Below are 17028 nucleotides of genomic sequence, written 5' to 3'. Positions count from 1 at the left end.
ACCCTGATGTAAACAAGACGAAACGAAAGTATTTCTCGGTCTACATCCCCTTATTAATAACAATTGTGTGTATTGAGCCGTACTGTATTTTACCCATTCTGCAATCTGTTAAATAAAGTTTTCAATAAATCAATCAATCAATCACAGCCAAGTCAACCAAGGTCCTTCGGACGATGGGATCTAGACGCTGGACACGCTGACACTTCCCATTCAAAAGCAAACCATCACGCGGTGACTGTAATAATTATTTGTTCACAACTGACACAACCTTGAGGATAGAGGGCATCCCACGTGGTCCCGCGCGCAGCCAATGAGGAGCGGGGGTAAGTTCGTGGCGGGGGGTGTCGGCGTATGCGCTTCGATGTGATTGGATACGATCTAACCAGAGGCGCGTCACTCCGTCCCCCCGCCTCCTGGTGTCGGCTGTGGCGCGAGACGGCTACTGTAGCAGCCTGACTGCAGCTGACAGCGGCGTCCACAGTGATAGAAGCTTAGCTTAGCTACACAACTGTTAGTTAGTAGGATAGGAGGCTATTGTGTTTATGGGGAGGACACGGGTAATGCCAGCAAGCTAATTCAACGTAATAAGATAATAAACTGACTGGCATTTGCGATTTGTCAGGCCATTTTGGCCTAGTAACGTACGAAACTCGTAGCTAGCTAACTTGAGATAACGCCAAAGTGATCTAATCAGCCGGTCACCTAGCAGCAGTGTTCAGTCAGCCACGAAAGCTGCTACAAACGAAACGTTTGAATTGTCGCTAACTAACCATAACATAGCTTCGACAGCTAGGTGGTGTTTAGTTCAACTCTAATCTAAATACTGTAGGAGAGTGTGGTGATGGACTTCCTTGCTGGCTGCATTGGAGGTAAGTTTACAGTTCTGTGGCACGGGCCATTGATTGATTGATTGAAAATTGTATTAACAGATTGCAGAATGGGTACAATACAGTACGGCTCAATACACACAATTGTTAAGGGGATGCAGACCAGAGAAAGACGTTCGTCTTGTTTACATCAGGGTCCCCCATTTTCAATGAATCAAAATGTATTTCCCTCTTGATATGAGGGCAAGGACGATGAGACTGGATATCGATCCACCTTTCTGTTTGGTGTGAAGTTACGTGAAGTTTTACGATGAATTGAAAATGGGGGACCCTGATGTAAACCAGACGAAAGTCTTTCTCTGGTCTGCATCCCATTAACAATTGTATGTATTGTACTGTACTGTACCCATTCTGCAATCTATTAATAAAGTTTTCAATCAATACTGTCTAGAATAATTCAAATAGCTAGTTATTACTTTGTTCTTTTCGCTGCATATGAGTCGGCCAGCAACGCCCACAAGCAATTCCATTGCTTGTTTTTCAACATTTTCAAAATTCCAGCGCAGGTCGGCATACTAAACACATTTTCCAAATTCCCTATGCAGTTGATTACATTTGATATGCCAGCAGATCCCATTGACAGTGTGGGTGGTAGTAGTGAGGACAATTATGTTCTGTATAGATTTCACTGCAGGGTCATATAACTTTTACACAAGTTATTTTCAGTTTAGGTTTATAGAAGTCTGTATTACTATCCACCAGTAAATATAGACTTAGGCTATGTCCGTTCAATGTGGTCAAGATGACTCTGTTTATTGACAACCACACTCCTGTGTAAGTTGCCTCTTACACCTGTATACGTCATCATATAGCCTGCAAAACGCTTTCACCCATGTTGACAGTGGAACATCGTCCCAACTTTCTGCATAGGAGTGTGATTGAAAGCATTCCAAAACCCATGTCCCAAATGTCTTCTGTACATTGTGTGAAGAATTTGAGGCATGCATACATACATAGGTGTCCTGTATCGTTACATACTGGGGCACACACGATAGTTTAGATACTCAGCAGTACACACCCCATCCATAGGCCAATCACACGGTCCCCACTGTTGGTGTGCGTGGTGTTATAGTGTGTGTGACATAAAGGGTGGGTGGGGGACACTGTACACTGTACATTGGAATACTGACAAAGCCATACTTGGTCATTTACTGTACAACTGGGTTAGGGCTGCACGATTTTGGGAAATAATCTAATTGCGATTATTCTGACAGATATTGCGATTTGCGATGCGATTATAACATATTTAAAAAAAAAATTACAAGAAGAATGTTGCTGCTTTCTGTAGTCGGGTCCCAACTGCAAAATTACTGTATTACCCTGTATTATACACTTTTACTATCATGTAGACTATTCTGCTTTGTGTTTACATGTGATGTATTGTATTACATGCACATTTATTATGTTCTTGTGTGATGTATCGCACATTTTATTGCTGTGTGATGTATTGCAAATGTTATTGCTGTCATCTTGGCCAGGTCTACCTTGCAAAGGAGATCTTGTATCTCAATGGGACTTCCTGGTTAAATAAAAAAATATATATATATTTTTTTAATTGCAGGCTTGGCGATTTGATAACTGCATCATTCCAAATCGCGATTTCGATTAAAAAACGATTAATCGTGCAGCCCTAAACTGGGTTAGGACATTTGTGGGGGCCAGTTTCGAATTGCAGTCTCCCGTAGGATGGTGTTCTTTGAGAGCGTTCCACATTGATGTGGCATAATTGCGAAACGTGTTTAGTCCCTTGTTTGAGCCGAATCTGGGTTTAACATGATTTGTGGAGCTCCCTCTGGTGTTGTGATCGTGGTATTCACTGACCTTTGGGAAGTATTTTGACATGTACATGGGTACCTTGGTCGTGTAGTGTATCTTGTAGACCAGGCCCATTCTCTTCGGATCAAATAACAAACTCAGCAAGACAAACAGCTTCTCTGTTACAGTGGGTGACAATATTGTCACAAGGAAAGATGAAATTACATACCTGGGGTCCATCCTAGAGGCAAATCTTTCCTGTGACAAAATGGCAAACAATGTAATCAAAAAAGTCAACAAACGAACAAGATTCTTGTACCGGATCTCCTCTCTGGTAAACAAGAATACCCTGAAGACTCTAGCAGGAGCACTCATTCAAGGGTACTATGACTTCTATGCTTGGTACCAAAGCACCTCAAAGGCACTAAAAACAAGATTACAAACTGGGAACAAACTTAACTTTTTGACTTACCAGCCATTTGGCTGGTAGATTTTTAAAAGTACCAGCCGGGCAGATTTTTTACTAGCCAAAAATTATAAATAGCTTTTTAGTATATCGCCATGTGTTATTATTACATATAATACTCTCATATGCTATTTTCAATTAATATCATAAACAACATAAGGAATATTAGCATAATTTTGAGTGGACTGAAGGAATGAGTCAGCGTTAATAGTTTTAAATGCAAATAATTTATTGAAACATAGAAGTGGGGTCGGGACACACACACACACACACTGTGTTTCAACTCACCACCCCCGCATCATATTGTAGTCTGTCTTCAAACTTCCACTCCTCTCAAACATTTTTATATTTGAATATCAACATTATCTGTCCATCCTCAGTAATCCTCAGTTTACTATAATATACTCCTGTCCTGAGTCCTGACTAGTGACTCCGTCGACTTTCCAAACGCACACACACACACACACAGGGAAGGGGAGAGTGCCCCCCCCCCCCCATTTCCCTTTCCTCAGTGCTGTTCACTGTGGCTCTGCCTCGTCTGATCATCAGGATTAGCTTGTTAGCTGACGTTAACGTTGTAGTGATTGGTACATAAACGTTAATTTCGGGCGATGTGGGCATAAAGGAATGGCGACAGTGCAAAGCATGTAGCTGCATTGGACTCGTGAGAAGAAAAAAAACATCACAGACTTATTTCGCGTCTGTAGGCGCGCTGCTCTGTTTACAACGCTGCTCTGTTTTCAAGAAACAACACTGAGTGGGCGGATATCATATGACTCGCGGAGTTGCTAAGGGTTTTTCAAAATAAGAGTATCATATGAACCTGAACGTTGCTAGCTGCCGGAGCCCAGATATTATGACTGGAGCTGCGCTTGGGGCGGCAATGAGACCTGCACAGGATTTTCAAAATAAGAGTATCGATATGAACACGCCAGCTGGCGGGCAGACTATTATTGTTAGACGCCAGATGGTAAATCTACACACATTTGGCGATGGGCGCCCAGTTATTTTGTTCCCTGATTACAAACATCACAAAACAAACTGGTCAGACTACTGATTGATCTTACTCCTAAAACCCACCTCACCCCTGCCCATTTTGACAACCTAGGATGGCTTAGAGTAGACGACAGAGTACAGCAACTTGCAATGAGCCTGGTCTACAAGATACACTACACCACTAAGGTACCCATGTACATGTCGAGGTTCTTCCCAAAGGTCAGTGAATACCACGACCACAACACCAGAGGGAGTTCCACAAATCATGTGCAACCCAGATTCGGCTCAAACAAGGGACTAAACACGTTTTGTAATTATGCCACATCAATGTGGAACGCCCTACCCACAGCCGTAAAACAATGTGAATCCCTACCCACCTTCAAAACGGCTCTCAAAGAGCACCTACGGGAGGCTGCAATTCTAAACTGGCCCCCGTAAATGTCCGAACCCCCCCCCCCCCCCCCCCCCCTCCCACCGATGTACAGTTCCCTCCCCCTCGTATGTATATATTTCCTGTTAGGATCTCTGTTTAACAGTACTGTATATTTGTGTATCTCTTGTATGTCACAAATGTAACAGTACTGTATATCTGTATGTCATAAATGTCATGATTAGATTAGATGATTAGATTTTTATATCTGTATTTTTATATCTGTATGTTGTGTATGTCATAAATGATGTAAACATGACAAGTCTTTCTCTGGTCTGCATCCCCTTAACAATTGTGACGTATTGAGCTGTACTGTACCCATTCTTCAATCTGTTAATAACGTTTTAAATTCAATTCAATAGAGGTTAGCAGCAGGTGCAAAGCCTGGTTTCAAGGGCACAACTCATTGTTGTATTTGAGGTCAGTGAGAGACTGTCTTCCTCTGAAACATATGCCATTGCCTACGTGTGTTATTTTCTTGGCTTACAACAAGGACTCTGTCCTGGCTGGTGCCGTGTGACAAAGCAGACGTGCTTAAAGAGGATTAGGCCTACTTACTTGTAGTTTACCCAGAGTCACATAGGTGGATAATTAGCTATAATGTTACATGTTTGGTTTTCTGACCCTATAACTCCCAAGAAAATTCCTTTTATTTCTGTAATTGATGTTATAAATATGAAATGCTGTTGTCACAAATGAATTGCCACTCCAACGTTAATGAAAGTCAGACTCCCGTGTTTCTGCTTAGGATTGTTTTGTATTGAATCGATGGGGCAGGAAAATTTTTGGTCTGGGATCCCATTCCAAACCCCTTTCCCCTCTAGGGATGTACGATAGACCGGCACTCTGTCAGGTATAACAGGTGTACGTTTTCATTAGGCTCAGTCAGACCAGAGACGTGTATCAGCAGGGGAGGAAATTAGGCCACTTTACTCGCCAAATGCGAGTATTTTTTACGTTTGGCGAGTAATTCATGAAGAGCACTCGCCAGTCTGGCGAGTACTAGTAATTACAAAACAAAACAAAAAAATCATTCTGCAATCTGCTGATTCGCTCACTGGCACAAGCCGAACTCTGACTCCCCCCTTGATTCCTCCCATTTGCGCCTCATAATAATCCAACCATAACCAATGAACATCATCGTTGTACAGATGCGCTCTAAGCTCCTCCAATGAACACTCATTTTCTAGAAGATGCCGCCCATCTAGGGGAAGTGGACAGATCATTGCGCGCGGACCTACAGACTCCTGCCACCGGCTTGACAACGTAGACAAACTTAGACAAAAACACATCAGTGGATGAAAATAATTGCATGTAGAGTCGTCGCTTTCGGATATCAGTGCGGTCTGACATGGGGGCGAACAACAGCATGCGACGCGTCTCCTTCGAGTCGGATGAGAATGACAAGTCAACCAGCATTAGCCGGCTAGCTACCTAGCATGTAACAAGCTACCATAACGCGCGTTCAACATAGTGGACTATACTGAGCGGCTTTGCTTAAATGCAGCCGAGTGACATTTTATTATTACCGGGTTTCCCCCCATATCACCACTCGCTCATATGCCCTTCACAACGGTGATGTTGTCATACTTGGCATTCAGAATACACCTGCTGAACCCCTAGCGTTGTCGATTCGGTTCCAATGTATTGTCATCTTACAGCACAAGTACAGTACAACCAGAATACATTTGGCATACAACCAGAGTGCAAATGTAACAAGTCAAGTTGTTTTATTTAGCTATTACATTACAGTGAAATGCTTGGTTCTTTCACTGCCCAACTCAGTCCAACCTAGACCAGCCCAACCCAGTCCAACCTAGTCCAGCCCAGCCCAGCATCTTTCACTGCCTAGTTCAGCCCAACCCAGTCCAGAATAGTTCCCTCTTTCATGTTAATATGTGATATCCTAATATTTTGAAGAGTAGAGACAGTGTGATTAATACATGTTGTATGCTAATATTGTGAAGAGTAGAGACTGTTATTAATGTTTTATGCTAATAAATATTTTAAAGAGTAGAGACACGGTGTGATTTTTACTATGATTGAAAATCAATTTAGACGAAGACATACAAAGAAGTAATTATCACAATTAGCGATTTTTTTTGGCTGGTAAAAAATCAGTTTGTCTGGTAAAAAAAATCAGATACTCGCCAGTTGGCTGGTAAGCCAAAAAGTTAGTTTCCTCCCCTGTGTATCAGGTTACACCATAAGCTAAGGGTGAGAAGTCAGAGGGCCAGAATTGGCATTAGGATTGCATGAGCCCAGTCAAGTTATGAAGATTCAGAGAAGTTCCAAGGGTTGTTCCTTAGGCAGACGATGCCCAATAAGCTGCCCAGATGAGACAAACACTTTGGATACACAACACATTGAATACAGTTGCAGTATTATTTTGGCTAGAGGAGGTTCCTCCTCAAAGTCCTTAATTTGGCCTCATGTCCCTAGATGTCTAAAAGCACTGCATTTGATTGCTTTTGCATTTTGAGACACAAGTGAAGTGGTTTTAAGTGGCTAGGTCAATTCTCACGTATACCATGTCTTATCTGTATTCAGGGGGCGAAACTAGAGCCTGCCAAGCGCCATTGGCGCTCAGTTTTTACGTTTGGCGCCTCCCACTGAGAGGTCTGCCCGCCGTGTGGCCTGTAATCAATCAATCAAGTTCATAACGATACTCTTATTTTGAAAATCTGTGCGGGTCTCATTTCCGCCGCAAGCGCATCTCCAGTCATATCGATGGCTCCGGCAGTTAGCAACATTCGGTTCGTATGATACTCTTATTTTGAAAAAAAACGTGGCAACGAGTCATATCCGCCAAGCCCTGCAGCGGGATACTATTGGCTTCTGCTCGTATCAACACAGAGGCAGTCTGCTCTAGTCTAGAGCGGACCTCCATGAGCTACCGTACCGTTACTGTTTAAACAATGACCCAGTCAACTATTCACTTTTAGTTTAATACATGACGAGGCATTGTCTAACGGTATCTACTCTAGCTGGCTAGCTACTGATAGCTGCTGATAACAAATGCTCCAGCAATAGTCGACTCGAGTGCATAATACCTCCGTTCTCTCGTTAGCTAGCTCACGTTAGCTAGCTCACGTTAGCTCTATATGTTCCAGTAAACTAAATTGTCTTAACGTTATCTAGCGGGCTAGCAGTAGCTACAGATAGCTCCTGATATCAATGTCTTATAACATTGATTCAATGCGTATTCTAGCTGAGGGCATGTTGAATGTGATTTGACCAAAGAACCGTAACATTATACCAATAAGGTCCAGCTGCAGCGCCGGGGAATCCTTGCATGCTGAATGTAGGGTCTAGCTCAGGGGTAGGCAACCCTAGGCACGCAGGGGCATTTTCATAGGCACAGGGGGCAGCAGTAAAAAAAAAAAAGAAAAAAAAATATATATATAATATTTCTTTTTTCTTTTTTTGAAATATTACAGTGAAATTTTTTGCACTGTTGTCGCATTTATCTTGTTGAAATCCTCCCACAGGTTCTTTTTACTACCACATATTTAATTGAGACCCTTTATTTGTTTATTATTTCAATTTAGCTGGAAATACATTGCTACATCATTCAGTAACATTTGCAGAGCCTTATAACAAAAACATTATTACGGTCACCATTGTGACCAGTGGGATTATTCAACACATTTTATTATTTATTTTTCTATTTCATTGAACATTGCACATGTTAAAAGCCATTTTTTTTACTCAAAATGTGAGTATTACCAAGTCAACTTGTGTTCTTAAAACAATGACAATAAACATAGTTTTATTAGGTTGAAATAATGTGGTTGTGTACTTATTTTTCTGTTAACTTATTATGGATTGAAAACTGAAAACCTTAACACTTTGACTGCCATGAAACGTGTTTTGACGTCATTGCTGGCCATGCTCAAGTTGCCGGGGGACGCTGTACAGCGTCCTTATATCAATATTTCAAAAATCTGCGATCGGATTCATATGTCCCCTCCGCTGGCCTGAGATCCACCAGCAGGACCCACTGAGCTCTCTGGCGGTTCAGGAGCGCCATCTGGTGGCCGATCGGCGCAATCGCTTTAACAGGAAGTGGCATAGAGGTTGTGCTACGTCCGTAGTACTTCCGGGTGCTCGCTATAGGTCCCGCGACTCTGGCTCGTCACGCTACACAGTGATCGATTGCCAATAACTCGATAAACAACATGATTTGGACGTATATACCATTATACAAGCTGGAGATGGACCGGGTAAATTTACATCCCATAATGATAAGATTTCAACTCTACGATGATCGCCCAACGGCGCGCGGAGACTGGGGTGAGTTTCAGCGTGTAACGTTAGCGTCTTCGATACTAACTGCTATTATCAACATTTGACCCACATTAGATGATTGGTATAACGCTGCCCACGGAATTATAAACGGCCCCTAGCCCATCCGGTCAACATCAGATGACGTGTAGTAACTTCTAGAAGTACGTCTAGTTGTAATTTTTTATATCGCGCTGATTGCCATAAAACTGTATTGCATCATCAATATAATGTATTTGGGGCTATAGATCACGTTCTGGAGAAAGCTGCAGAAAGAGATGAAAACATACTTATACATTAGAGACCATACTTTACTATGAATATGTGAATGAAAAAGTTTAACGTTGCTACACAATGAACAATACATATAGGACTTTGAATGGGCCCTAATAATGGCAATGTAGCAATAGAATTTAAAAAGTTATAGCCCTGCAAAGAAGGGGACTTTCTCCATAGACAAATAGCGCTGGCAATCTATGGTATATCATGAATTTAACCTTAGGCAACCAAAGTGTTAATGCACAGTAACTGAACTCAATATTTTTAAGTTCTGGTAACTTATTATTATTATTATTATTATTTGTACAGTGTAGTCTTGCGATCAATCAAAACTTATTTACACGATATACCTCACATTCACCCTCCATTCACATCCTGGTGTTCTCCTGGTGTTATCCATTAGGCCTGTAGGTGGAGCTATGACAGCACATAGCTAGATGGTGTGTGATGTGTCCAAAAATGAATGGGCAAATGTGAGTGAAATGGTCGCACTGTATGCAGCTGTTTGTCTGCATTGCATCCCCCCCCCCCCCAACTCAGATTTAGGGTTGATACAACCATCATAATAATATTGTTAAAGGGGAACTATCTTATAAATGGCCTTTTTCAGTGTTTAGCATTGTTTCCTAGCTATGTGGACTTATATTAATATGATCTATGTCTCTAATTCTCATATTGGCGCATTCTTCCAATTCTCCTCTCACAATATTCACCCTCACTGAACTGAGTCATCTGAAAATGTGCTGATTTGTGATGTCAGAGAGACACCGCTGCATGATAATGTTCAGGCGGTGGTTCAGGTTTACCATTGTGGTTGGCGCCCAGGCTCAAAAACGGCTTAAGATCTTCAGGTAGAAAAATGCTGTTTTTGAGGACTTGATTAGAAATACAAAACAATGAATTAAAAAAAATTAAAAATGACAGGTGTTCCATAAACTCACAGGAATTGTGTAAAAGTGCCCAAATAGTGAAAGAAAGTGAAATAGTTCCCCTTTAATAATAACAATAACAATAATGATGTAATAATGTAAAAATTATCATTAAAAAGACCCGATTATGAGGGAAAAAAAATACGATGCATGGAATATTGTTGAGGCACACTAGTTACAACTATATTTCAAACAGGCACTCCATGTCAAAAAGGTTGCTGACCCCTGGTCTAGCTGAATATAGGGTCTAGCTGTAGCGCCGGAGAATCCTTGCTGGAGCTGGAGGCTACTCAAGTATACACACAGACAGTGGAGCTGTTTGCAGATGGCGAGCATTTTGACTTATTGCGTGGTGGCGATGTCTCGCAGATAATACAACTACAAGTATGATTATATAATATATATTTTATTAAAAAAAATTATATAAAATATAAAAAAAAATTGGCAGGTAAGAAATATGCTTGGCGGGTAGATTCTTCCCATCTACCCGCCACTGGCCGGTGAGTCAAAAAGTTAATTTCATGCCCTGTCTGTATTGTCTCTAGGTGCTGCTGGAGTTTTAGTTGGACACCCATTTGACACGGTTAAGGTAGGCAAAGAGTTTTACATTATATAATTTGGCCTATATTACTTGGCTATTAAATTAAAGTAGGGATGTCCGATATTATCAGCCGACCGATATTATCGGCCGATATCGGCAGTAAAATGTGATATCGGAAAATATCGGTATCGGTTAAAAAAAAAAAAAAACAATAACAATATTTGTTATATATATATCCAGTGAAATGATTAGTTACCTGAAATTATTCAGTTTTTTGGACGGGGAAACCCTGCATATATCGGTATCGGTTGATATCGGTATCGGAAATTAAGAGTTGGACAATATCGGAATATCGGTATCGGTAAAAAAGCCAATATCGAGCATCCCTAAATTAAAGTTTAAAATTAAGTTTCCCTTCCCTTTAGGCTATTGTTGTAAAATTAGAGAACTAACGCTATTTGTCTAAATACTTGGAAATATTAAATATAACTTTGAATCGCTTATTATGAATTGCATGATGCCAATACTGTATGAATCATGTTTGAGGGTCAGTTGACTGTGGGATAATTCCTTGATGCTTACAGGGACTCATACCGGACTGGACAATTTTTTTTATGTGTTTTGTAAATGAGGGATAAACTTACCTCTTCACAACAATACACAGTAGTAAGTGCAGTTCAGGCAATTTTGCATGTCTGTGACGTGTGAGTTAGTTACTTGACCTATCTCAAACCTCGCCCTCTTTCCTTCATCCTCCATGAAAATATGGCAGGGTTTGAGTTTGAGATGGGTAAAAATGATCAGAGCAAGAATAGGGACCCTCCACAACCCTCTCTGCTTCCACAGCCCATATAGATTATTCAAACTTAAATGTATTTTGCTCCTTAAGTTGTGACATCATCAGAGTATATAAAGTACCTGTGTTGTGTACATGGCCCCTTCCCCCACCTCTCTGTGTTTCATCTCAACAGGATATGATAATGATGATGATGATTGATGATAATATTCAAATAAGGAAGCCGTACTCTTGGGGACAACTGATCTATGTCCCGTGTCTGTCCTAGGTGAGACTCCAGGTCCAGAATGTGGACAAGCCACTGTATCGCGGGACCTTTCACTGCTTCCAGTCCATCATACGGCAGGAGTCGGTACGTCCATTCCTTTCACTTGCATCTCACATGTAACGACCATCGTATACTGGCTTGGCATAGCTTATATTCAGCATGTTTGCTCTTCATGTCAGTTTTACGCCTATTGTTTTCTGCTTTTAAAGTGACTGTAGGTGACTGGGTGATTGTATGACGCAAGTGATGTAATATTGTTCTTTCATGGGTTTAAAACACTTCCGTACAAGTAGCTCCTTGTTTTAGTTTGGGCCATGTTTATTTGCACCTAAGTTAAGTTAAAACCAAATGCAACTCTTAGTGTTTCAAATATTAGGTCAGAATATTAGGCCTATTGTACAAATTTGTACAATAGTAAGCATGAACACAAGTCTCGAAATATGCGTGGGTGAATAACACATAGGTATACTCTGAAGTTCAATTGAATTTGGTGTCATTCCAAATGTTTTTATCTGTTAAATTGTCAATAGCCTAAGCCCTTGTGACAAGGCCTACCTAGTAGGATGGGGAGGTATACCCAATATCAAGGTATACCTTCATGGATCCATGCAAAGGTATGGATCTTTTCCTATACCGTCGTCCACGATATACATATTGTATATTACTATTAGTTAATAACAAAATTGTTCCTTGGAGCAATTTTAAAAAGTTAAAGAAAATTAACAAGTTTGTATGAAATAGTGATACTTGTATTACAAGATAAAGACATGGTTATATATTGGCACCCAGGAAAGCTCGTTCTCCCACGTAGCCATGAAGGAAAATCTTCTTTATTTCTCTATTTTCTTTTTTACTTCTGATTTAGTATAGGCTGATAATAAGTACATTACTGACAACACGGAATGGTTCATTTGGTCAAAAAGGACCAATACCTTTTTCCACTTAGACCAACACATGCACGATCCAGTGGTTTCTGCCAGTTTTTGGTCACCTTTTGGCAGAGATCATCATTCGTTTAATAAAAAATGTCACCCCAAGGTGCAGTAAATTATGCTTTTACTCGGTTCGTTAATGTACCACTGGAATAGGCCTGCAAAACTACATAGTTACAATGACTTATAATAACCCCCCCCCCCCCCCCATTTTTTTCTCCCTGCTGTAAAACTCTCTACCCCAGCTGTCTGGTTTGTATAAAGGCATTGGCTCCCCCATGATGGGTCTAGCCTTCATCAACGCTATAGTGTTCGGCGTCCAGGGCAACACCATGCGCATGCTGGACCAAGACACCCCTATGAACCAGTTCCTGGCCGGGGCGGCGGCTGGTGCCATCCAGTGTGTCATCTGCTGCCCCATGGAGCTGGCCAAGACCCGGATGCAGATGCAAGGCACTGGGGAGAAGTCCATCAGGTCCACCAGGAAGCTCTACAAGAACTCCCTCGACTGCCTCTCACGCATCTATAAGCGCGAGGGCCTGCGGGGGGTGAACCGTGGAATGGTCACCACGCTGATCCGCGAGACCCCCGGCTTCGGAGTGTACTTCCTGGCCTACGACGTGTTCACGCGTTCCCTGGGCTGCGAACCCGACGACCCCTACATGATCCCCAAGCTGCTGTTCGCCGGTGGGATGTCGGGCATAGCGTCGTGGCTCTCCACCTACCCTGTGGACGTCATCAAGTCACGCTTCCAGGCGGACGGAGTGGGCGGGGTCTACCGTTACAGCAGCATCGCCGACTGCGTGCGCCAGAGCGTGAGGAAGGAGGGTTACATGGTGTTCACGCGGGGCCTCACTTCCACGCTCCTCAGAGCCTTCCCCGTCAATGCGGCCACCTTCGCCACGGTCACCCTCGTCCTCATGTACGCCCGGGGAGTGGAGGTGGGACCCAAAGACTGTGAGCCGGCCCCGCCCAGCCACCATGCACAGCTACAGCAGCAGACTCAGCCCTCAAGCCTGTGACAGGGTGATGGAGGTCTCAACCTCAACTGAGGCACTTTACATGAGAAAGGAGAGATAAGGAATAACCCATGTATCCTTCAATGCTGTCTGACTCTGTGTTAACGTCAGATCAGTGTTTCCCAATTGACCGATCCCAAGTGCTGCCTTGTTTCCTTGACCCTCCAATCATACCGTAACGATCATTGCTAAGCGCCTTAGCTTGACCACGGTCACATTCAGCCCGACAAAACCTTTTCAGATTCAACATGCCCTTGCATTCATTACGATTGCTAATACTACTTCATAGGACGGATGATGATAGACTATTTTTGCTATCCACAATATCATTCTGTGAAACCGATGTCTAACAATAGCAGTTTTAGCAGTCGTTGGCCTAAGTACATGTACATGAATAGCAACTATTCAGTCACTGACCTTTGTGCAGACATAACATTAGATCCTGTGTTTGTTAGGTCACTCTGTCGGTCAATTGGTCTGTCCACAAAATTCCCCACCCTCTAGCGGCCATAGTTTTTTTCGCCCTAGGAGGCTCACATTTTGCATGGAGGTCAAGTGTTTGTGTGTTCATACCAATTGGCTAAAAGGAGGTGTGGCAATGCACGTGGCATATCGCAAAAAGGCACATAACTTCCAAATGGATTAACAGATTTTGTGGAAAGGTCGGGTCATGAACTAAAGTACAGTTGATTAACTGTTCATGCCAACTGGCAAAAAACGGGAGTGGCAGTGGTTTAGAACTAAAAGGTCCAAACCTTCTAAAACGAATTCACGTAACATGGCCAAACTTTGAGCAAAGCTTGATCATGGGACAAGGACACAGATGGAATTATAAAAACAGCCCCCTCTCCCTCACTTCTGCATGTGTCCACTGTCCAGGTACATCCGCTGCAGATAATGTTGCCAAGGTATGCTGAGCTTGGGATTGGTCAATTATGAGTCAGAAATTGTTCTTTCTTTCTTTTTTTTTTACATGTTTATTTCTATATGGGGATTTGGCTTCAAAATTATGAAATATTTATTTTTAATAATAATTTCAATGGTAGACATGCTTGAGATTCCCCCGTTTTAAACTTGAAAGTAATGTTGGTCTTATCTGACGTGCTTTGGAAATAACTAGAAGAATTGCGTCAGCCTTGTAGCCGGCATCATAACTCCAATACACATGAGAACTATTGCTCTGTCTAGTCCTCACTGAGCCACACAACTGGGTTATCGTAAGGAATCGTGTAACTTACCTTTATAATGTATATATTTTAACATGCAGTGTTGATCTGCAGTATATGTATGTATATATATATATAGTTATTTTGAGTCCTTTCTTTTATATGTATGTTGAAAGCAAAAGCCTTATGAATACTGATATGAATACTTTTCTGATGTATAAGGAAGTTGAAGCACTGATACTGTATTTTCTAAAGAGGAGGGGAACACTAAGGGAATATAAGACTTGTCATTCTCTGTCTGCTCCCCAAACCAAAAACTAAAAAACAAAAGAAAAATGGATACTGCGGTTACATTACGACTAGCACTAAAAAAATTTATATATCACATTGTCTCATAGCAGACAAGAACACACCCTTAACTTTACTTGAGGGATCTTTGAAGAAAGTTTCTGCGAGCGAATCACATTTTAAAGTTGGCAGTATGTGTTTTTATTTTATATTTTATTTATTTTATTTATTTCTCATGTCTGGATGGTGTGTTGTGTTTTACCAACTAATGTGAAGATTTGTCCCTAATTGATTTGTTGGTGTATTACTGTCCCAATCCATACCCGGTACTGTACAGTGGCACATGTGCTGGTCATACATTCAGTCCACTGAGTTGAGCACGAGGATTGACAGTACAGGATGGCTAAATGTGAGTTTTTTTAATGTTTTTCAAAGATGTCAATGGTTTGTTTTCATTTTATTGTTGTCAGTCATTCTCAGTCAAAGTCCTAACATTCAATAAATAGTGTTTCAGTAGACGACGAAGAAAAACTGGATTGCGGCTTTAATGCAATATTTTATTTATATTTGTTTAAATTATTTTATCTGGTAAATATTGTGTATTACTAATGCTAATGTGAAGATGTTCTGCTTTGTGCATGTGTTGTCAACATCACATTTAGTCTTGTATTTATGTTTTTGTCTTGAATGTTAGGTAAACAATCTAGTTTTCTAGTGCTGATTCTCTATTCCCACCTTAGAGATATATCATTTTATTGGTTTGCTAACAACTAAGTGGTAGCCTATTTGCACAGAGTCGCACACTGTATGTCTCATATTGTTTTTAAGTGGGAATATGTACAACCTGTCTAAATATATTTTCTTTTCTTAGCCCACTGGATTGTCTCAAGTTTGAAATGGCTAGCTATGGATCTTACCACTATGGGTTTTGTATTGTTCTTTGTGTATGAAGACTATTTATGAAAGACTGGAAAATGTAGATGTTGGATGCACTAAAGTATGTTGAATGTAATACACAAGTACTTTTACCTCTCCCGAAAAATGCTCTTGAAAATAAATGGGAGACCTTGAACAAAAAATAACTTTCTCAATTGAACTGAACTATTGAACCGTCCTTGCCCTCTTTTTTGATCCTCCAATCACAAGGGAAGCAACAGATAGGTCACGGTCCTTTGATCTGCTGCTTTCCTGCAGTATCTTAAAAATAGGCTTATTGTGAGAACATGTAGAGCTGTTAGGCATATTCAATTTGCCGTTCTTATCATCTATCCCGCCTCTGAAACGTTAACCATTATGTCTATTTAAGGTCATGGTTATTATGTATGTAAATTACCTGCCTTTTGTTTGGTGAATCCATACATTTAATTTAATTTACCCCCATGTTTTCCTATGTTTCCCCCTGTGTCTCTTACAGAGGCAACGCTTTGTGATTGGCATTGGTCAAATTCCAGTTCCAGACTTGAGCTAATTAAAAGAAAATGCAATATGTACAGTATGTGATTAAATTTGACATTTGCTAGATTGTTTAAAAGTGATGTAAAGTGTATTATATATATATACAGTACAATAAAAGACATATCTTTCAGTCTAAACTTTTAAGCAGTTTTAAAAGCCTCATATATTCTAATCAAGTGGGGTAAATTACACAGAGGAGACTCAAAGACTGAGACTTGAGATGTGATATTTTTGTAATGTATTGATAAAGCTGAGCCAGTTAACCTATTTGTCTATTTTGACAATCTGTACAAGTGGGTAAATAAAATGACTGACTCCTACTTCAGTTGCTGCTTGTCTCTTTTTAATTAAAACGTAGTTGGTTTTAATAGTTCTGCATATCTTAACGCACATATTCAACCATGGGTAAACTGTAAGAAAGGCTTTATTGTTTAGCATATTGTATAATGTATTAGACAATTTTTTGCTGCAACCAAGCAGCTAGTATAAGCCAGTCCGTTACATAATCTTCTAAAAGTTTGCATATGCAAACAA

At 41.0% G+C, this 17028-nt stretch overlaps 1 protein-coding gene across 1 annotated transcript; it reads left to right on the top strand.

Moving 5' to 3' along the window:
- The first annotated feature begins 556 nt into the window (after positions 1-556).
- Positions 557-16742, top strand: LOC311229331 (mitochondrial basic amino acids transporter-like). Its single transcript, XM_084315415.1, has 4 exons — positions 557-869; positions 10575-10618; positions 11635-11718; positions 12812-16742. The coding sequence occupies exons 1-4, from the start codon at positions 842-844 to the stop codon at positions 13586-13588; spliced, it is 933 nt and encodes a 310-aa protein (XP_084171541.1). The 5' UTR covers positions 557-841; the 3' UTR covers positions 13589-16742.
- The last annotated feature ends 286 nt before the right edge of the window (positions 16743-17028 follow it).

The sequence above is a fragment of the Notolepis coatsorum genome (genome assembly GCF_963971535.1).
Source record: "Notolepis coatsorum genome assembly, chromosome: 5".
Classification (NCBI taxonomy): Eukaryota; Metazoa; Chordata; class Actinopteri; order Aulopiformes; family Paralepididae; genus Notolepis; species Notolepis coatsorum.
Note: the sequence above shows the minus strand (reverse complement) of the source record. Positions and strands in the feature narration are given on the sequence as shown.